The sequence below is a fragment of the Nomia melanderi genome, chromosome 3 (genome assembly GCF_051020985.1).
Source record: "Nomia melanderi isolate GNS246 chromosome 3, iyNomMela1, whole genome shotgun sequence".
In the NCBI taxonomy this organism is placed as follows: Eukaryota; Metazoa; Arthropoda; class Insecta; order Hymenoptera; family Halictidae; genus Nomia; species Nomia melanderi.
The window spans coordinates 5,448,106-5,468,418 of record NC_135001.1 but is presented as its reverse complement, the minus strand read 5'-3'; the positions used below and the strand labels follow the sequence as shown (position 1 = coordinate 5,468,418).

At 45.7% G+C, this 20,313-nt stretch overlaps 2 protein-coding genes across 2 annotated transcripts; one reads left to right on the top strand and one right to left on the bottom strand.

Moving 5' to 3' along the window:
- Positions 1-316: 316 nt before the first annotated feature.
- Positions 317-3,922, bottom strand: LOC116432532 (uncharacterized). Its single transcript, XM_031989615.2, has 3 exons — positions 3,771-3,922; positions 2,313-2,499; positions 317-508 (listed from the first exon to the last, which is right to left on the bottom strand). Exons 1-3 carry the CDS (start codon positions 3,900-3,902, stop codon positions 441-443), a joined length of 387 nt encoding a protein of 128 aa, XP_031845475.2. The 5' UTR covers positions 3,903-3,922; the 3' UTR covers positions 317-440.
- A 1,330-nt stretch (positions 3,923-5,252) lies between these two features.
- On the top strand, positions 5,253-18,123 carry LOC116431986 (uncharacterized). The gene is made up of 5 exons (XM_031988202.2): positions 5,253-5,275; positions 11,406-11,532; positions 13,623-13,819; positions 14,045-14,152; positions 17,988-18,123. Exons 1-5 carry the CDS (start codon positions 5,253-5,255, stop codon positions 18,121-18,123), a joined length of 591 nt encoding a protein of 196 aa, XP_031844062.1.
- The last annotated feature ends 2,190 nt before the right edge of the window (positions 18,124-20,313 follow it).

Below are 20,313 nucleotides of genomic sequence, written 5' to 3'. Positions count from 1 at the left end.
CAATACACTACATGTAGCATTGACATATTCATAGATCACCTAATGTAATTGTTCGTAACATTGTTTATGTTCAATGTTAGTGCATATAAATAGAGTTTTCATTATTCTGGAAACATTTATTTTGTAATTCCAAGTTGCAAAAATTTTAACTTTGTTATTTCAAATTTTGTATATAATTTCTCGCGGCAATGCAATCATTTATTCATTCTAAATACTAACTCGTATTTATCCTAATCATTAGATACATTATTTATTAACAAATAAATTGTCTATAACAATTTAGAGTGAGTGATCTATTAATAGATCACTGGGACTTAATGGGTTAAGGAACCAAGCGAGTAACGTTTTGTATCACTATTCGTTGATTTCGGTGAAGTAATCCAGAGGACTTTCCGCGCATTCCGGGAACAAACTGTCGCAGCCTCCGGTTTCCTGTCGTCCTAGGATTTCAGCGGCACGATACATCCGATCGAACTCGGTCTTGAAAGGCTCGGAGGTGGTCGACGGGCTGAAACGCGAACGAAATTACCGCGCGTCGTGTGAAATTTGAAATTCGTATTAGCAATGCAACGGGGATGTCGACGGAAACCGGGATTAGGTGCGGCGCGTTCTTCGTGTAGACTTTATACTATGGAGCAGTGGTTCTTAATCTATACATCGTGACCCGAAATTGGGTCGTCCGTTCGCTTTAATGGCTTATGAACAATTTTCGACAGAGTATACGTAAACGGTCGTTTACTATATTCAATAAGCGTGTCTTCGGCGAGGCATCGATAAAGTTGAGAAATATATTTTCAACGATCGTTCGATACGATTCGAAGTAAACATTAAAACATTTCATTCTCCTTTGGAGTGCCAACGTAGCTGTGAGCGACGCTGAAAGTTTGTCCAAAAAGTGCCAGCGTCGCTGTCAGCAACTCATTTGATACCGATAAATGCAACAGAAAATATGAAAAATTCCATTGATGATTACGAGGATGATTTAACCATCCTGAGAGTGCCAACGTCTGGTACTTTTTGGACAAACACTGGGACAACAGCGACTTTTCATTTTCGATAGCGATAAATGCAACAGAAAATACGAAAAATTCCATTGATGATTACATTTATTGCAATAAAAAATAAAGAGTCTCTATGAGCGACGCTAATTATTTGTCGAGAAAGTGCCAGACGTTACACTCTGGGGGTGGTTAAATCATCCTTCGCGAAATCTAATTGTTTATCCCTTTGGGTCGTGAGCGAGAAAGGTTAAGAACCACTGCTGTAGAGGAACAGCGCCAGGATTTCCGTACTCACGCGAGGAGAAGACGGACGAGCTGCGAGCTGAGGCTGTGAACAGCGGTGAAAGGAACCGCGGACGCCTCGCAGATCGCTCTCAGCAGGCACGCCTTACCCGTCCGCGAATCTCCGAGCACCGATTCCAAGATTTCGTAAATTTCCCATCTGGAAATGACGCGGCGCTCCCCGCCTGCTGGCAAGAAAGTACAGCTAGAAAGAAACTGCCGCGAGAGCGAGTGGGGAACGCGGCTGGGCGAGCGGTTCGAAACGAGCGAGCATCAACTCGGATAAAAGCCAGACGGTTTCCGGCATTGTGCTCGGGAACGGCGTTATAAGGCACGCAACAAAAGTAACCTCGTTAATATGTAAAGGAAGAGGATCGTTCCGTCGTATTCAGACACCGGAGCCTCGTCCGTCGACCCGAGGCCGCGCGGTGCTCTCGCGGATTTCGAGGAATGGGATTGTTACGCTTTCATCCGTGGCGAGCGCGATTACCTTCTTTCAAGAGTAACGCGAAACACTCGTTTCCAACGGAACATTCGAACTTTCGCTCGACATCTTCTCCGAAAGTCCGTTTAGTCTGTCGTCCAATGGTTTCTCTCGTAACATCTTCGTTAATAATTTATCAAAAAATAAAGGAAAATTTCTAATTCATCTGTATCCTTTGTTACTTTGGAACATAGTAACTCATCCTGTGATATTCGCTTGAGTTCGAATGAAATGTTATTTTATTACCGCCTGGTAATAGGAAAGCAAATTTAAATATCGATGAAAAATAGTCTCTTTTTCTAGTAAATGACTGACGATCAAATGATTCTAAATCGGGCAGCTATGAAAGAAATTATAAAGCTTGAAACATTTAGTTCGGTGAACGATATTTCGAAATTTCTAATGATATTTATCGCGATGACAAAGTGCTCTTAGAATAGCTGAGATATCGATGAAATTGAAGGGATCGAACGGGCGAAAGCTAAAGGAAAAGAAGTTAAGAGGAAAAAAGGAAAGATGCTCCGCGAAGAAGAAAGGTCGTGTACCTTTGCGATCCTGCGAGTGGTGGTTATCATCGTCGGCTTCGACACCGCTGCTGATCGATCTGTCATATCGAACGTACGAGTCCGTCAAGTAGGAGGCGTTATACGGTAGGACGTAATTAAATTTCATCACATATCCGATAATCAGGCTGACGTCGACTTCCATGGGTAAACCGAGTCCGAGGATTACCTGGAACCGTTTTCAAATGCACGAAGGTGTCATCGATCGTTTATAATGACCGCCAATCGAATCCCAATTGGCAGGCTCATTCGCGACTGACATTCAACCGAATGAAATTAGATCGGGAAACATAGGCACAGTGAAATTCGGGAACGGGTCGTGCACGCTCTCGCCAGGCCTCGCCAATTTTCGGATTTCAATGCGCGACAGACATTCCCGGTGTAATCGAGAGGGAGCGAGAGGAGCCCCGCTCGATCGCGTCCACCTGGAATCCCGCAATATGCTATCGGGCATCGGTGTCTCAATTTTGAATTGCCGCGACCGAATTGCTCGGGATACGAGTGCTCCGACGGCTTCCGAACGATCGATGTCGATTCTAAGAAGAAACAGGCAAAAGTTGTTGGTCCTTAATCCATTATGTCCCATGAAATTTTTTGTTTTAATTTTTTAGATGAAACTTTGTGTTTCGAGTAATGAGTGTCCATACTATCTTGGAAAAATAGTGAAAAAAATCTGACATATTCAATATACTATATATAGCATGATCTATAGATAGATCACTGGGAACATACGGTAACAGCAATACAACATACTATAACAATTTAGAGTGAGTGATCTATTAATAGATCACTGGGACTTAATGGGTTAACATGTTGACTGCCACGGAAACCTTCAGAGTTTTATGTATCGCTTATTCTTTTGTAGTAAAGATAAGGATGAACATTTACTATTTGGTATCGCAATTTACGTTACACTATCTGGTAATTTACGCTATGACGAGAGAGCGGTACGGACTGCAAAGGATTAACACCTCCAGATTCGCGTCTAGATAATACAATTGAATAGGGGTTAGTTTTGTGTCAAACAATAAGTTAAAGATATAGAATAAAACTTTTTCATATGAGGTTTTGCCTTCGAGAAAATCAACTTCGAATATTCTCCGAGTACTGTCCATGTCTCGTTATTGGATCTCACTGTGGATCCCTCTCTCGACCGAAGTTTACCTTACTCAAGACTACCAACGAGAACAGGACATGGTGAACTGCACGTGTACTCGACGAATATTCGAAGCCCATTCTCTCGAAAACAAAGACTCACACGAACAAATTGGATTCTATATTTCCGACTCAGCTTTAAACGTCGAATCATCCCCATCCAGGTGTACCACCAGTTACACCCTGTAGAATTAAATTTAAACGGCAAAAAAGAAACAGGGGTCAGTCTTCGTAGAACAGAACTATCCTCTTTCCGACTCTCTAATGCTACCACGCCCGTAATACCTGCACTTTAGTCGCGGCAATGTTGCCTGGCGTCGGAAAAACCAGGTACCTTTTGTTCCTATTACCCGCGCGTTCGCTCGCAGCGTCGCGGAACGCGAGTACGACCGACAGCAGAAGAAATCCGCGGCGCATGTTACCCGCGATCCAGCTGAAGCCACTCATCGGACTAGCCCGCGGTTCTCGTTGCGCGGAGATAGACACCGAACGACTCGTTAATAGCCGCAATTAGTTGGTTATCGCTAGTCGAGGGAATAATGAACCGGTCGGTTTCGATCGGCCGGTGGTGCCTATTAACACGAGCGAAGGTGGACGCGCGTCGGGCGAACAGGTTGCGTCGAAATTGCGCCGCGCCGACTGGCCGGCTCTCGGCGAGGATTAACGCGGCGATCAGTTTCTATTCATGAATTGGTAGGCCTGAGCGTATCCCGCGGACGCAAACTTTTCGAGCGCCGCTGCAATTAATGCGGTTCAACGTTGGGTCGAGACGAATCGAGTCGAGTCGAGTCGATTAACGGGCTGGAACCGTGCCGCTTTTTTTTCTCGCTCGGAGTTCTGGGGAGCGGAGATCGAAGTGGCGAGATAAAAGCGAACGAGAGTGCTCGATGCAGTCGAATGCAAGCTCGGGGACGTAAGCGGAATCTAGGAAATGTACGTAAGATCGGCGGAGCTTATCGTCGAAACGGCTTCCTCGGAATTAGACGAGTTTCGGAGGCCAGGTTCAATCTCCTCGAAACGCGAACGGCCGAAAAAACGAACGGGACGGCGAGCGCGAAGATCCGAGCCAATTTAATTCGAAGCTGGATATTAGATTTCATCGGCCATTCGCGGATATCCCGTACGCGGAACATCTCGTCGCAGACGCCGCGGCTCTTTTCGAATTGTATCGTCACGTTCGCGCGACATTTGCATTATTTTCGTATTACGCTCGGTCTCTCGCGCGCCGCGCCGTCCGCCCCGGTCATAAATCTTCTTAACAAGGGCCCGCAAACACACGGGAGAGGAATATATTCTCTGCCTAGCGCAGTACCCTGGGGATTGATTCGTACGGAGAAGGCGATATCGCGGAGAATTCACGCGAATGGCTGCTCCGCGAACCTGGCAAATGTAACGGGAACAAAATGAGGCCGCGCTAAGCGATCATCGCGAGACCCGCCGCGAGTCGACGTCTTTCTTAGACACTGTTTGCTGTTCGTTTGCCAAATCGGTCGCTTTCCAAATTTTCGAAAAATTTCGCCGTCGAAACGTGCGATTTCGACTGCTTCTGTTCATTTCGCAGTGTTATCACTCAATGATAAAGAAACTTACTTTTACGAACTTTCCTTTGGTCATGTGAAAGTTGCGATAATAATGAAATTTAGTCGGAAGATATTCTATTTCAAGTGATTCGTATGTTCGATAGATGAACGGTGAACCTTTAATACATAATGTTTACGTCTACGGTATTTATTTGTTTCTCTTGCGATATTTAACACGTTGGATACCATGGGATCACTGGTGACCACCAAGTAAATCGAATTACTATAGTTCACTCAATTAAACCACGACTATTTTAAAACATCTCTATATTATAAATAATGCTAGTTAGTGTGGTGACACTCAGCTAGATGAATCTGCAATAATAACAATGCAATTCAATCAAATGTTTTAATATTATATTGTAGGATGGGTATTGTGAGTAGGGACAGTTAATATTAATACTATAATATTATGATATAATATTTAATTATATACAGTAAGGAGCATAACTGAACCAATAACCACAAGTTTTGTGTAAATCATTATTTACTGCTAGGAATATATAAGAATAACAAAAAATCAACATTATATTTATTTTTATCATAACTAGAGGTAACTCAAGAAATTTTTTTCAGTGATTAATGTCTCTTCGTTTAGCAATGACAAGAAAAATAGGTTGAATCGGTTTTGCACCACGTTCAATACTTAGCAATATTTAATATATTATTTATTTTTAATATTTCGTCCACAGCTCATGCATATATGTATATTAATACTAGGATTCACCGCACTACGTGCTACGCTATGAAGTCGTTCGCTATGTCGCCGGAGTCAAACTCGCCGTCGTTCGGTCGCTCTCGTCCTTCATCTTGCTCTGCACTTTCTCCCTCTCTCTCTCACATACACACATACACACACGCTTTTCCCGAAGGAAACACACGCACCCTTCGCCAGATTTCTAAAACTAAAACATTCGTCCGACGCATCGTCCCAGACACTTCAGGCACGCGGTTCCACACCGCACTCACACATTCCTACACACAACGCGTGTACGCTCGGCCACCCTACAATATTTTTCTCATTACGAGTACTTTGTACTATACAAACCTGCGGCATTCAACGTGTTGAAGGGAAATTTTTATAATCAACCCTTTGCCTTATAATAACGTGTCAGACTCGCGATGAAGGTTTTAAACAAAACTTAATCAATATAAATATTAGTCTATTATTATGAATGCAAATGAAATATTCTCCTTTTGTTATCAATTATTATAACTAAAGGCAAACATAGGCATAGAATACACCTAAAATTTGTCTCTTTTTTCAATAAATTATTAATGACAAAGTAGTTGCGTCGATCATGGTTGAAAAGTAAATCGTAGGGCGAGGGGTCAACGCACATCCTCGTATCAGTTTCTCCTAGATTCTACTCCGCAGAACTGGCGGATTTCTCTAATAAGCGGCTCATTTATCGGCGATGTCCTGCCTCGCAGACACCCGTCTACGTTTTCTGGAGACGGGACAGATCCGAACGGAGCACGGCGGCGAAGATTAAGATTCGAGTTTGCGGAGATGGTTCTGCTTGTCCTCGTAATTTCATTTCCGGGGATGAATGCGACGGCGGTTGAATCCTGTCCGCGTCTTGATCGCGTCTGGTTCCTCGGTTACCTCGGTTCATTCACCTTTTCTTCGGGCCGATGAATGCTTCCGTGGCTCCAGCTGCGGATTCAGTTTATTTCAGCGACAATCTATTCCCATCTGTACCGGAAGCCCGAAAAGTATCGCTTTACTTTCTCCCTTGGAAACAGACCTTCCCTTAGAAACGCCGCTAGTATAGAGTTCCGACACGTTTATCTGTTCTCGAATGCGACATCAACGAGACGCTGCGTTCATCTCAATTACAAACCCTCGTCCCTCCGCGAGATGACAGAAATACGTTACACGTATATATTTGTATATTTCATTTTCGTCTTGCAGCCAAGAAAGCTGACACAGTTGTACAAACTTTGCATCGTATGCTTATATTCCTACCCATTTAATTTCTACATTTAATTCCCTCTTCAGCTCAACTGTCCTATATCCGAAGAAACTGTCCGAAATATACACTGAAATCCTCTATTATTGCAATTACTTATCACCGCGCGTAATCGATACTCGATTTCCTCAACACGGTTATCTAAAAGTTCACTCGAATCGAATGAAAATAACTAATCGATGATAGAACATCCGCTCCCAAATAGTCGCGTTTCGACCCGCAGAACTGTAGTATCGTAGCTTAAGGCAGTGGGACAGCGAGTATTCGAGTATAACAGGAAAAGGGCCATAAAAGAGAAAGGGACTGATGGACACCAGGCCCATGGATTGGCGAGTTTTCCCGAGCGATGCGTAAGCGAGGATGATGAGTGCGTGGTGGTGAGAGTAGAATGTCGTTGAGAGTTTGTTGAAAGTGCGAGTGAGAAGAATGCTTGTGGGGGAGAGAATGATCTTCAAGTGCGGATGACGAGAGATTTTGGAGAGAGTTGCGTTGGCTTTGGAAGGGAAAAGACCTGTACACTGCGAGCTATATCGTTTCTATTTATTTGTATCTTGTTCGATTAACCACTTGCGCTGGCAACGAATTGAGAAACTCGACACGATCTCGCGCAAAAAATTTTGCCTTCGTGTATTATATATAGATACGTACACAAATATCGTTTGCCAATAATTTTGTACGAAGTAATAGATTTCAGAACAATCTGGAATATGTAATCCAATAAAATTACCAACGTGTACAATATGTCGTTGGTAATTTTCGGACAAAAACATCATGACGTGCGTAACACGTCTATCCAGCGCAAGTGGTTAACTATTCCCATGTTTTTTTTTTAAATAAAACATAATTATTTCCATTAATACCTGTTCAGCACTCGGACTGTTCACCAATGGCACCCGGCTCGTGGGACCAAATTTTAAATAATCGGACTGTCACGAATACTTTGAATATATGCTGAATTTTACTAATCGAAGGACCATCCAATGTTGGAACTAAAGACTTCTAATGACTAACTGACTAACTGACTGACTGAACTTCCTAATGGAGGTTTTCTGAATTGTTTCTGAACTTGTCCCTGATTGAACTTGGTTGCTAATTGAACATGTTCCTGATTCTAATTCTGACTGAGTCCCCCAAGGGCCTTTTTGGTTCTTGTCTCTCCGAGTGCCCTTCTAATTCTGTTGTGACGTGTCAGGGTTTTTCTTTAATTTTCCTGGGCCCACTCCCTCCCTCTCGATGTACAAAGAAGGTGGGGCCTCAGGAGCGGTTTTTTTATCCCTTCCTATGATGGCCACTCCTGTATTATCCCCTTCCAGTACGCCCGTAGCGCGATATTTCCTTGGAACGCGGGTGACGAAGTTAGTCGCTACGCTGGACGTATGTTTGGTAACGTTGGGGAAATTCCGTTAGATCAAGATCCTTGAGGTCACTCATTTCTGAAATTTCAAAGGACCCTCTGGAACACGACTTCACGACACCTGGGCTGAAGTGAAAAAATAAACAATGGTTGGTTTCTAAGATGAATCCTTATGTGCCGCATATTGGCTGCAGGCCAGTCTGCTAAACTACCGAACGGAAAACTACCGGTTACGAACGTCTCTACGAATATGTTACCGTATCGTAAAATTGTCCCCTTGTTGTCCTAACAATATCACGGAACTTCGAAGGAATCTACTCCTCGAGACTCTGAAACGGTAACTCGTTTGAATAACGCGAGAACGTCGAGCGTACGTACGACTAAAAATTCCGAGGATGTGTAAACGGAAGAGATTGCGGAGGATTCGGGGACGTTAAATTACTGTTTCGGACCCGTATGGATCGTAATTCCGAGCCGGCGCCGCGCGGGACCGCCTTTGAACAGATTCTCCGCGCTGACCCCGGGGACAGGCCGAGAGGACGTTACGTCTCTATCATTGAAATTGGTAGGTAGCAGGTACTTTGTAACGGGACGAAAATCTAACGACGCGCCTCGCCGCAAACCACGCTCCGTGCCGGCGTGGAACGTAACGCGCGCCGGGATTCCTTGGATCCTCGCTGGCCGTTCCGTCTCGGAAATTTCATAATCGGTTGAGAAACGACTCGCGTTTTCCGACGAGCCGAACGAACTTCGACGAAACGCGGGACAAGGGAGAGAAACGGAGGCCAGGCGAGAACTTTCAGCAATTTCACGCTCGCCTCGCGCCGCACACTTGGCGATTTCGCGACGCGCCGTGCCACCTTCCGCGCGAACTTTCCCTTGTAAATTTTCCACGAGAATCGCCCGCATTTTTCCGCGCCGCACCCGTGAACGAGTTTTCTACGAGGCGCAGCGTTTTACGAGCAACGTGTGTCGCCGCTCCGCTGTTCGAAGCGTTCCGAGAATCCGAAATTATTTAAACCGAGAAGTGGCTTGCTCCTCGTCCCCGTCGATTTTCACCTGCCCCTCTCGTCTCCTTATTCATTTCGTTGATTTCGTTCGCGTTCTACCGTCGCGTGGTCTTCGGGTATTTATTGCGAGCGTTAAATACGTTGCGACGCGTTGCATCGATAGCGTGATGGATCACATTTCTTCGAAACTCTCTATTTTATAACTGTTAGAACTCGATGGAGATGCTTCGGTGAAACATTGTGGGATATTTACGAATGCTGCGAAGTGGATTTGACGTGGAAAAACTATAAAGTCTGACATTTAATGTTGACCTTCGTATAATATTTTGATACCTGAAATATTGGAATAAAATAGCTCTGTTCCTCAATGCACTTGTGATTTCCTTTCGACTTAGTTTCAAGGAATATCGTCTTCGCCTCGTCAGAAAATGTTAAAAATTTCTAGTGAGAAACTTCCTAGTTCAAAGGGTTAAGATCTCATACATTCGAAATTCTTTCAATGATTACAAGAAACTATAGTTACTTTCATTGCTGAGTAGTTCCAGTATCGAGGGATTGAATCGTAGACATGTTCAAGACGAAAAGATTCAGAAGATTTCCCTTTCGATCGTCGATACTGAATTTTCTCCGCGTGCGATTCAACTGAAAACAACAATGCGTGCCTTCGGGGACTCGAACCGCATGTTGCAGTTTATTATCGTGTTCCAGTCGTTAAGCGGACGCGCGCTCGTTTGCCGGGAACAGCTCGCTGCCGCGCGGCCGGCGTGTATTGATGTAAACGAGAAAGGGAATTAAAAACGAGAATAATCCCGGCAAAGTGGCCTCATTTACGCACGCATGGGTTCACCCCGGGCCAACATTTTTACCGCGACCCACTCCACTCGGTTTTTTTCCTACGCGAGCCGGCGTGAAATCGGTGAAGTTTTTTTCATCAGCCGAACCAGTTTCCCTGCGATCTCCTTCCTCGCCCGTGATCGCGATTGCGTTCTCGAGATCCCCGGCCCGGATCCGTGGAAAAATTTCGTTCCCGGGAATACTCGTCTAAACGCAATGATTAACACGCGCGCGTTACCTAACGAACCGTCGACCTGTGCCTTTCCTCGGTTCGTCGGCTCGGCGATTAACACCTCGGGAACCGGTGCTCCCCTCGAACACGGATATCTCAGTCGTTGATACTTCAAATCAGTATCTTCCGTTCGAGCTGACGGTCGAGTGTTCCGGTCGAAACATGCTGGATATTCGAATGCTTCTGTATGTCTCGCGGTTGAACGTTAATTTCATTCTCCCGAATTTACTCGCGTTAATGGAAAGTTCCGATTCGTTCCACGGCGGAGGGAATAAATTTGTGCTTGTCAAATTAAGAATGGCGTTAATTTATCGGAGGATGTGAACTGAAATATCCAGCGGCCTCCTCTCGTTTCAATAATGTTGGCTTTGAATATTTGGGAAACATATTTACTCGCACGATAAAATTCCGCTGCTAATCTGCACGCGGTCCCGAACTTTTTGCTGGTTCGCGTTAAACGTCGAATAAATTCCGTGGTGCCCGTGCGCGCGAGTGTTCGCGTGTACGTGCTCGCGGGTAAAAAGTTATCCGGTGAAGTGCTCGGAGAGGATAGAGGGGAAGTTGACGCGTTAAGAGTTCGTAAGGAGAATGAAGAAATACCGGCGTTTCAACTTCGCCCGATGAATTTTCATCCCCTCGGGTCGAAGAAGCTTCAATTTCGTTCGGCGCTCGTTCATTTGTAATGCTAATTAAGGCTGCTCCCGTGCTGCCCGCGATGTATCGCGGCCGCGTTAAAGACCGGACCCCAGAGATTTCCATTCTCCCATCGAGCTCGCGTTTTCTATTTTCCCCGGTGCTCGTGCGTGTAAACTTTTACGCGTTGCTCCGTCGAATCCGTTTTACGAGGACGCCGGCCTGCGGTTTTTACCGTTCCCGCCGTTTACCAGTCGAAGCGAACTTCTTTCTTCCCGTCTGTTTCTCTCTGTTTTTACAGGCTCCTCGCGTTCAATCTCGTGCTGATACTCTGCCAGGCTTATTCGAAGTCCTCGAATTCGGAGCTCGCCGAGATCCTTCGCCGACCGATCAGGGCTCTGACGTTTCCGGAGGAGAGCACCAGTGGCGTAAGTACGAACGCGAGTTCCCTTTCGTCCTGAAACTTTTACTATTACGAGTAAACCGACTCCAGCGCGATCGGTCGATCTTAATTCATCTTTCTGACGCAATTGCTGTTGATTATTTTTCTCGTAACTAGAACTCCGTAACATGTATGTTATTACTGTTCCTTTTAATCTAAAAAAAAATGAATCTTCGCGTTTCTAACTAAAATCTCGCAGTGTATATCACTATTATTAGGTTGTGCCAAAAGTACCACTATTACCGTTCCTCTTTATGTAAAAAAAAATGAATCTTTCCGTTTCTAACTAAAATCTCGTAGTATATGTCATTACTATTAGCTTGTCCCAAAAGTACCTTTATTTTATTGATATAATCAATGCACATTTTATATCTTATTACGTAACTCCGATCTATTCTACCTTCTCATCATACTGATCCCATCTTCTCTCCTTTCCTCAAAAGCCTCGCAGTGTCATCTTTCCATTTCTGCCAAACGAAATATTACAACTAGACCACGAAATAAACTTATAGGACAGCCTAATTTTATTTCTATTCGCCTGAAGAGCATAGGCATAATTGATTTAAGCAACGACAACAAGGAACACGAAATAAAATCAGACACAGTCGAAACGGTTGGCCCGTCCGACCATTGCTCTACTATTTCCACTTCCGGCGAAATTCCAAGTCGCTCCTGGGACTAGGCGAACCACGAGAAAATGTTATTCTACGCTTCCGAATTACTTTTCCGCGTAGAACAACCTCTGGTATGCGAAAAGCGTTTAGCGAAGCTTCGGTAGCCGGGCTCAAGTAGCAAGGTTTAACCCTAATCGGGCCATGATGTGACTATTAGTCACGTTTGAACTTTTTATTTTAACTTTTTTATTATATCATTTTTTTGGGTTTTTAAAGTTTTGGCCCTGTTACATTGTCATAACGCACGAAAGGATTTCCGTGTAAACGGTTAGGTTCTTGTCTCTATCGGAGAATGACACACGAATCGTTGGTATAAAAGTAATGCTTTAATATAATTACACCGATTTCGAAGTTTCAACGTTTGTGAAAATAGCGGGTTTGCGGAGTTATGTCTTGTGGTTCGTAGCATTCTCCTGATTCTCGTAGCGTCATGTTTTATGTGAACTTGGGTTTTCTGGAATTGGTCAGTTGCATTTTCGTGTGAAGGAAAGTTGTGTTTCGTTATTGGTCGAGAGTGCGTCTATTTCGCGTCTTAAAGTGGGAAATTGTCAAAAGTCTAGGTTCGCTTCGTCGTCATCGTAAATTATAATTATTCATTTGGTCTTTACGGTTACGGATTTTTCACGGTGACGGCTTGTGGCTGCGTCACACGTGGCATCAAAGTATTTTATGATGACCATCATAAAAATTAGCAAGATTTCGGAGTGCTCGTGTACCTGGTATGTGATTACAAGATTATCTTAGGTCGCTTCGCTGATTGGTTTATGATTCGAGAAAAGTATGTCGAATGTAACGGGCCCTATAAAGAAAAACACTGACATTTTAATCATTCCTTTATTCTCATAAGTAACTGAAAGTCACATCGTGGTATGATTCGTCATTGTTGAGAGTGAGCATTGAATATATTTTGAATGGTGAGAAAGGTGCATCCGTTGGTGCTGTCCTCTCCCTCGCAGGAGTCAGTTGTTTTCCTGAGGACAACCATTTTTATTGCGCTTGCTGAGCGTCTTTTTTTCGTGTCGTTCGGCAGTTCACAGTAAACGCTCAAGCAACGAACAGCCTTATAACAATATGTCAGACTCTCGGTGAAGATTTTCAACATGATTTAACCAATATGAATATTACTCAACTCATTCGAATTCAAAGTAAATTTTACTTTTCTAACGTAACATAGAAGATATCGACAGTTTTCTCTTTCTCCAATAAATTATTAATGACAAAGTAACCGTATCGATCAGAGTTGAGAAAGAAATCATAGGGCAGGAGGTTAAAATACATACTAATAAATGTATACTTAGTTTCAAACCCTGTTGTGTTTATTTCAGCAAATAAATATTCAACAGTTCTAAAAAATACGTGGTACGATTAGGGTTAAAAGCGATCGCGCGCTCGTTCGTTTCAGCTGTTCTTCGCGTTGGCGGTGCCGCTGGAGGATCCATACAAATCGATTTCTCTGGCGAACTTCTTCGAGGCCACTTACACGCTGCCGACGAACGCTAGCGACGAGCTTCCCTGGACGGAAATTGAACGGGCGAGGAGGAAAAGGAGGAGCCTGGACCGGGCCACCGTTTATCAGGCTGTGGCGAACAAGTTTATCAGGTGAATTTGCGAGTCGCCTTCTCAAGCCTCTTTCCGGGTTAGCATTCTCCTTAGACGACGTTCGAGACCGCGGTCTGCCGGCGTTCGCGCGGAACGAGCGGACCAGCGAAACTGTTACGCGTACAGAAACGTATAGACACACGTACACCGGCTGACCTAGAAGTCGCAGTGGGTCAGAGACGGTCTTATTTTATTTTTCGCTTTGCCTCCCCGCTTTCTGCGCAGCTACGGGTATCAGGGTCACGAGTGTCTGCTGAGGGCAATTTGCGAAACTTCGGAGCATTCCCTGAGACATAACGGGCTCATCGGTGACATTCTGCACGTGATCTTCACGTAAGTTCCTTTTGCGTTTCTTAATACGCTACATAGACTACGTTACTCGTCGTTACTCTTAACGAGCGCAATGCGCGGTATAATTGCTAAACGATTCGTGCACCTGCGAGATTTCGTTTAGGACTAAATCCTTCTATCGAAAGATGAAGTATTCTGATCGCATGCTCGCGGAATACTGACGCGATTCTTATTAACCGTGAACTCTAGTATATCTAGTATATTGGGTCCTTGGAATAAGACCCAATGGTCTTAGCTTCTTCCTCTAACCGACACGACCACAGTGTCTCCAGCGACCAGTTCTCGAAAAGTAACCCCCGCGTTCTCATCACAACTGCGGGTGTACGACCGAAGCGAGAGGCATTGTTCGCGGTAAGAGTAAACGCGGGAAAAGGACTCGGCTGGAAATTTGGCCGGCGCGACCTCCTTTCGCGCGGCGCGCACCACTGCCGTGGAAGAAGTTCCAGCCGGAGACCTTTTTTCGGCCGGTCGAAGGCGGCGCAAATTGGAGTAGATACACAGGGGCCGTGTGGAAAAGCAAATTTGGTTTAGCTTTCCTCGCTCCTCCCTCGGCGTGTCGCCGGTCTCCGTTCGCGCGCACGCGCGCCGCGCCGAGCGTGGGTGGATAAACTCTCGAGCCAGGGACGTATGAATAAAAAAAGAGGACCCGCGGGCGGCCCGTGACGGCGCATTGTCGTCGTCCTCCGCGTCGACGACGTCCTATATCCTCCTCGTCGGGGAATTTCCGAGCGGTTTCTCAGCTACGAGGTAGAAAATGGACCGGCCTGCCTGCCAGGGAACGCGTATCACCGCCGGAACCGTCGAGAACCTTCTTTCCCCGTGTTTTTGGGTCGCCCGCGCGTCCCGCGATAAGTAATTTCGAGGTCCCGCAGGATTCCACATCCGTTCCTCCTGGGAAGTCTTTCGTCGGACGTATTCAACGTTTCCTAATGGGACACAGGCGTAAAGTACGGGACAACGATTCTGTACAGTACTCCACGGAGCGTCGATGACGGAGACAGCTCCAATGAACTCGCTCTCGGAAGCATCGAGCGACTACAAGTTACAACATTGTACAGGTTGCGGATATAGGTATCGGAGATTCAATTGACAAAAGCAGATCACGGAGGCTGCAGCGAACGCTTGCCACATAGGCTTCGAGACAACTTTTTCTTCGTAGAGTCTACCCTCGTCGGATAAGCGGAAAGTTTCGACATCCGTGGTTTACGCACGTCAAACACGCGGCTCCCTTTGTTCACCGGCGAAGGCAAAGAAGCGTTGTTTGACTTCGGCCGATTTTCAGACTTCCGGAAGCACTCCCTCGAATCGATCACCCGACGCGATGGGCCGGGATCTCTATTCAGTTTTTCACTTACACGGCTGCGGCGCGCGAGCCATCGCGATACAGACGCTACGCGTTAAATTATTATTGCGAGCCTTAGAAAGAACCTTAGTTCTCAAAGTTTCCTCGACGGGAAAGGAACCCGCGGTGATTCATGAAAGGAAAACCGCGCTTCAACCGAGTGCGCCGGGAAAAGAGAACGAGGAGCGCGCAGCGAGATGGAAAGAGTGGAAGGGAAACGGTGTGTGTGTTTGGGTGTCTGTGTGTTTGTGTAAGAGAGAAAGAGAAAGGCAGAGGAAGATAGACAGAAGGAGAACGATAAGGTGGACGAAATGGGTTTTGCGAGGAAAATAAAAATTGCAAATGAGGTTTGTTTTGCCGTTGAAGTTATTATCGCGCGGAGACGAGCGCAGGACGCGTTGTCCTTCCGGGGATCTCTTCCGGCCAGTCTCACGGGTAATTTGAGGGAATAGAACTGGCTAAGAGGATATGAAAAAATCATTGGGACAGCTTATTTGCCCTTTCACCGCACACGCGGCGAGTTATCGCGGCCCCGGAACCCTCGTCGCAGCTCCGAGTGGTTGGCGTTTTATGCATTTTCATATAGGACACCCGAATACATACCCGGCATCCACCGCGGCGGAAAGATTCACGAAGTTTATCGCGATTTTTATCCCATCCGAGCGGGTTGATAAGTTCTTCGGACAGAGTAAACGAAATCTCTGTTGAATTCCGGATCCCGTGAATTACTTGATGAAATTTCAAATTTGCTGAAACATACGGCCGGTAAATGAAGTCGGCGAATAAACGGACGCGAGGGCCGCGCGGACGCACTCGCGGAGTAATTATTGCGGCCACCCTAAAGGATCGGCGTTTCTCTAGAGAAAAGAGGGATTCTCAAAATTGTTCTGGCAAACATTTGTTCTCGCGGATAGCCGTTCGTTCCCCTTTTGGAACCGGGTCCAGAGGAGGAACGAATTTTGCGACTAACGGAGGAATACTCTGTTCTATCCTCTCCTCTTTCTCCCCCCCCCCCCCTCTCTCTCTCTCTCTCGCATCCTCTTTGTCTGTCTCGCGCGCGTGTTCACGGGTCAGGTGTTTTTTAAGCAACGCGGCACGCTCTGATAACGAAATCGTATTGTTTTTCGCGGGCGTATCCCTGGAGCGGAACCTTTTCTGCAATAAAGCAGAAAGGAGGAAGGAAGACAGAAGCTGCGGGACGCGTTCATTCGCACCGGCGCTCGAGCTCGCACGGTTTCTATCTCTCGAATTTTCTTGATTCGATTCGAAACACGGGTCGAAGGCTCGACGTAAAAACGCGTCGGAAGTGTCGACGGTTCCCGAGACCTTTTTACTACCGTGGGATACGCCCGTGTTCGCCGGGAGCTATCGGTCTCGCGCAATCATCCGCTAACCTCAATGAAATCGTGGAGCGATGATCGGATTAACGATAACCGAAGAAAGAAGTAAACGAAAGAAGGAACGCGGAAAAATTCTGTTTATTTCCATCCAATTTTCTGGCCCCAGCTCGCCGCGAATCCTCGATTACGTTTATACCTTTAACTGGAAAGGGCGTATTGAATTCTAAGAGGTTTTCAGCTCATCGGCTGACCTGAAATTCGCTAAAGATCTTTCGCGCTCGAGAGATGACTCTCGGCCATCGCTTGATTCGATATAACAAAATTACAAAGTCTTATGTGCTACATTAAGTTTCGTATGGCATATCGACACGTGAAATATTGAAACAAAATAGCTTTCCTTAACCTCTCTATGCTCTCTCATTAATTAGTTTCAAGGAATCTCGTCTGCATCTCATCGTGAATCGTTAAATATCTCTACCGAGGAATTTTCAATCGCGAAAAGTTCATTGAATCGCTCAAAAGCCAACGCGATTAATTCCATCGGTGAATATTTTCTAATTTTCGTAAATGCTAATGGAATAAATATTCTTCTCAATTATTAAAGCATTTACTCGCCTCTTCACTTTTCTAGGTCAGAAATCTTTTCTTTCTGTAGCTTCCGAATATATTGTATGACAATTCCACTGACCAAAACACAAATTGCCCAATGTCCCTTTTCCAAATTGAACCTCGTCGGCTTCAACGCGAGCGCAACAACGAAAGAAACCGAACGGAAAATCGGCACGCCTGAATCGCAGCGCGATGTCCATAGAATTTGATCTTTCCCCTATTCAATCGACTGTCTGCACCCAACCCCGACGTCTCGAAGCCCTCTCGATTCTCGAATAATACCGGGGCTGACCTTAAATTGGCCAGAAAAAGAAACGTCTCGTGACGGCGACTTAATGGCCGTTCGTTAACGGAGTCGTCCCGCGATACGCGGTGCTCGTTACCCTGGCCCCGTATCGTGGCAAGAGAAAGCCCCCTTATTATCGTCCGGATGTACTCGTACGTATGCATGTGCGCCGCATAACCACGCGGCATCCTCGTGTGTGTATATATATAGACGTATGTACGGTGCGCGCGTTGTTTTCAGACCGACGAGCTCGCGACACGAGGAACTGCCGCAGGACATTCTTCAAGCTGAAGTGGCCGGACGTAATGGAGGCTGCTCGAAGTACCAACCGCAATGCCCCGTGGGACTCTTCGACTTGATTGGAGTCCTCGGCTGAGCCCTGAAAAACCACCGTTGCGGTGCTCCGCTCCGCGCTTCCGTCAAGAGTAAACAGTTCGATTTTATGCCTCCGTTTCAACCAGTCGGGCGGCCACTCGAAGAACTGTCGAGGACCCCGGCTATTGTGTACTCGGCTGATTGATCGACTCCTATCTCGCCTTGTATCTTCACTGTGAACGCGAGCCGAAGGGACTCGGCTTCTTTCCACGCGAAACCTATCAATTTCGAGACGGTTCGCGAGCGGAGCCGGCATTCCGGCAGGAAACCGGTCGAATTTCGACGCGTCCGACGCTAAAGTCGGATATTTTGGCACGTTAGTTTCAAACTTCCCTCCAAGTTTCGTCTCGGATTCGCTCGGGCTGCAGTAGTTAAAGGTACGCGCGATAAGTAGAGTTAACGCCGGAACTACCGGGTAAGTCAAAGTTACTGATTCCTCTTTTTCGAATTATTCGAAAGGCGAGGGATCCTTTCTCGAGGAGTTACCAAGCGAATTTAACTGAATTGTGAGTCACCTGGGTCCTCGATAGCTCTTTAATGCTAATCGTACCACTTTGCCTGCTGTAACCAGTCAAATAACGGGCTGTAAAATAAACGTAAACAAGTTAGATAATAAATGTTCCGTAGTGAAAACAAAAGGAAAGGCAAGAATTGAAAAACTTAGTAATCGGACAATATAGGCATTGATATTAAAATTACATATACGTAAAGAAACCTATTTTAAATCCGGTTGTATGTGCCCGAACGTCGAATTGACGGAATTCGCGCTGAATTTTTAAGGATGGTTAGACGACGTTAAATTCACAAGCTTTCATTCAATAGTTGAACTGGTAAATAATACAGTGTCGTTTCTACGTTCCTTCAGAGGTCCAAGGCGACAATGTTCCTGGCGAAAAGTGTGGCCGACTTAACACTAAAACTGCCAAGCAATTAAATTGACTTTTTGAAATTGCTCTATAGACTGTTAACTCTAAGAACACGTCTATTGAGACTTTAATTGATTTACAATTCAGTTTGTGTATTGCCAAATCAAATTCTTGAATAGTTTCTCAGAGAAACAGCTGCCATCTTTTTAATAATTGTAAAAAGAATAATCAGGAATGGGTCATTTTGACCTGTCCGGTTGTTTTAGTGTTAAATATGTTAAAATGTAAAAAATAGTCACTTTTCGATGTTCATCGGTGGCTTCGGGTTTGAACGTCGATTATTTATCGCGGGAACGCGCGGGCAGCGTGAGAAAGCCGCTACAATGTCGTAATACCGGTCATTTGACCGGTTCTCGGTACGGTTAGTGTTAAGTTCTTGTATAAAGAAACTAGAAAATGTCGATTGCAATAATGTCGTCTGTGTCGCGCATCGATCCCTCAATTTCGTCGGAGCAAACACGCGGCGATCAAACGCGGTCGAGATTCTTAGACGCGGCGCGAATTCCCGATCAGCCGAAAGTTTGCCCGGCCACTTGCACCGCATGGCCGTGAGCTCGAGATCTGTCGCCGGGATCCTTCGAAGCGGGTATCGAAGATCCCGACGAGGTCTTGGGACTCCCGCGCGGTTTCAGAGGTCTCCGGGAATTTAAACGTTTACCGGCAGCCGCTCTGTCGGAGAACTGTTAAGGTGTTTGACAACTTTCGAGCTTTTCAACCGGCGACGCGACACGGCGGCTCGAATCGGCTCGAACTTCCCGGCGAGCTTGACTCGATTAAAACTCGCGGAACCGAATTCGTGCGAAGCTTGCCTCGTCCAAAGTTACCCCGGTCTGCGAAACGTTATTACAGCTGGGTCCCGTTGCTGACAACCTCGATTTGTCCTGTGCGCCGGTAACTCGTCGTTGCATATTCCGCATCGCGCTCAGCCCCCTTTGTCTTGGCAAAGAGAGGCGACGGAAAAAGAGGACTCCGCGCTGAAGCGACGTCAACTATCTGCGCTTCATCCTAAGATGAAGCTTCATCTCTCGTCATCGATCTCGCGCGATTCACTGTTTCTATCGCGAAAGATTTCGATGCGATAGAACGAGTGCGTATTGCCACATTTTCTTTTACGCGATAAACAAATTACGAATTTGTTCAATGTTATAACGTTTTCTGGTGCGTCGAACGTGGAATAGCGAAATAGGAGTCTTACAAACCTTGGTTTTCATGAAACATTATTTTCCCTTTTACATACATCTCTTTTATATGTATGTACGCGTTTT

Coding starts and splice junctions, on each gene's coding strand:
- LOC116432532 (XM_031989615.2), bottom strand. CDS start 3,902: ATGCGCCGCGGATTTCTTCTGCTGTCGGTCGTACTCGCGTTCCGCGAC. Junction 2,500..3,770: donor TTGCCGCGACTAAAGTGCAG/GTATTACGGGCG, acceptor AAACGGTTCCAG/GTAATCCTCGGACTCGGTTT. Junction 509..2,312: donor CCACTCGCAGGATCGCAAAG/GTACACGACCTT, acceptor TTCGCGTTTCAG/CCCGTCGACCACCTCCGAGC.
- LOC116431986 (XM_031988202.2), top strand. CDS start 5,253: ATGGGATCACTGGTGACCACCAA. Junction 11,533..13,622: donor CGGAGGAGAGCACCAGTGGC/GTAAGTACGAAC, acceptor CGTTCGTTTCAG/CTGTTCTTCGCGTTGGCGGT. Junction 14,153..17,987: donor ATTCTGCACGTGATCTTCAC/GTAAGTTCCTTT, acceptor CGTTGTTTTCAG/ACCGACGAGCTCGCGACACG.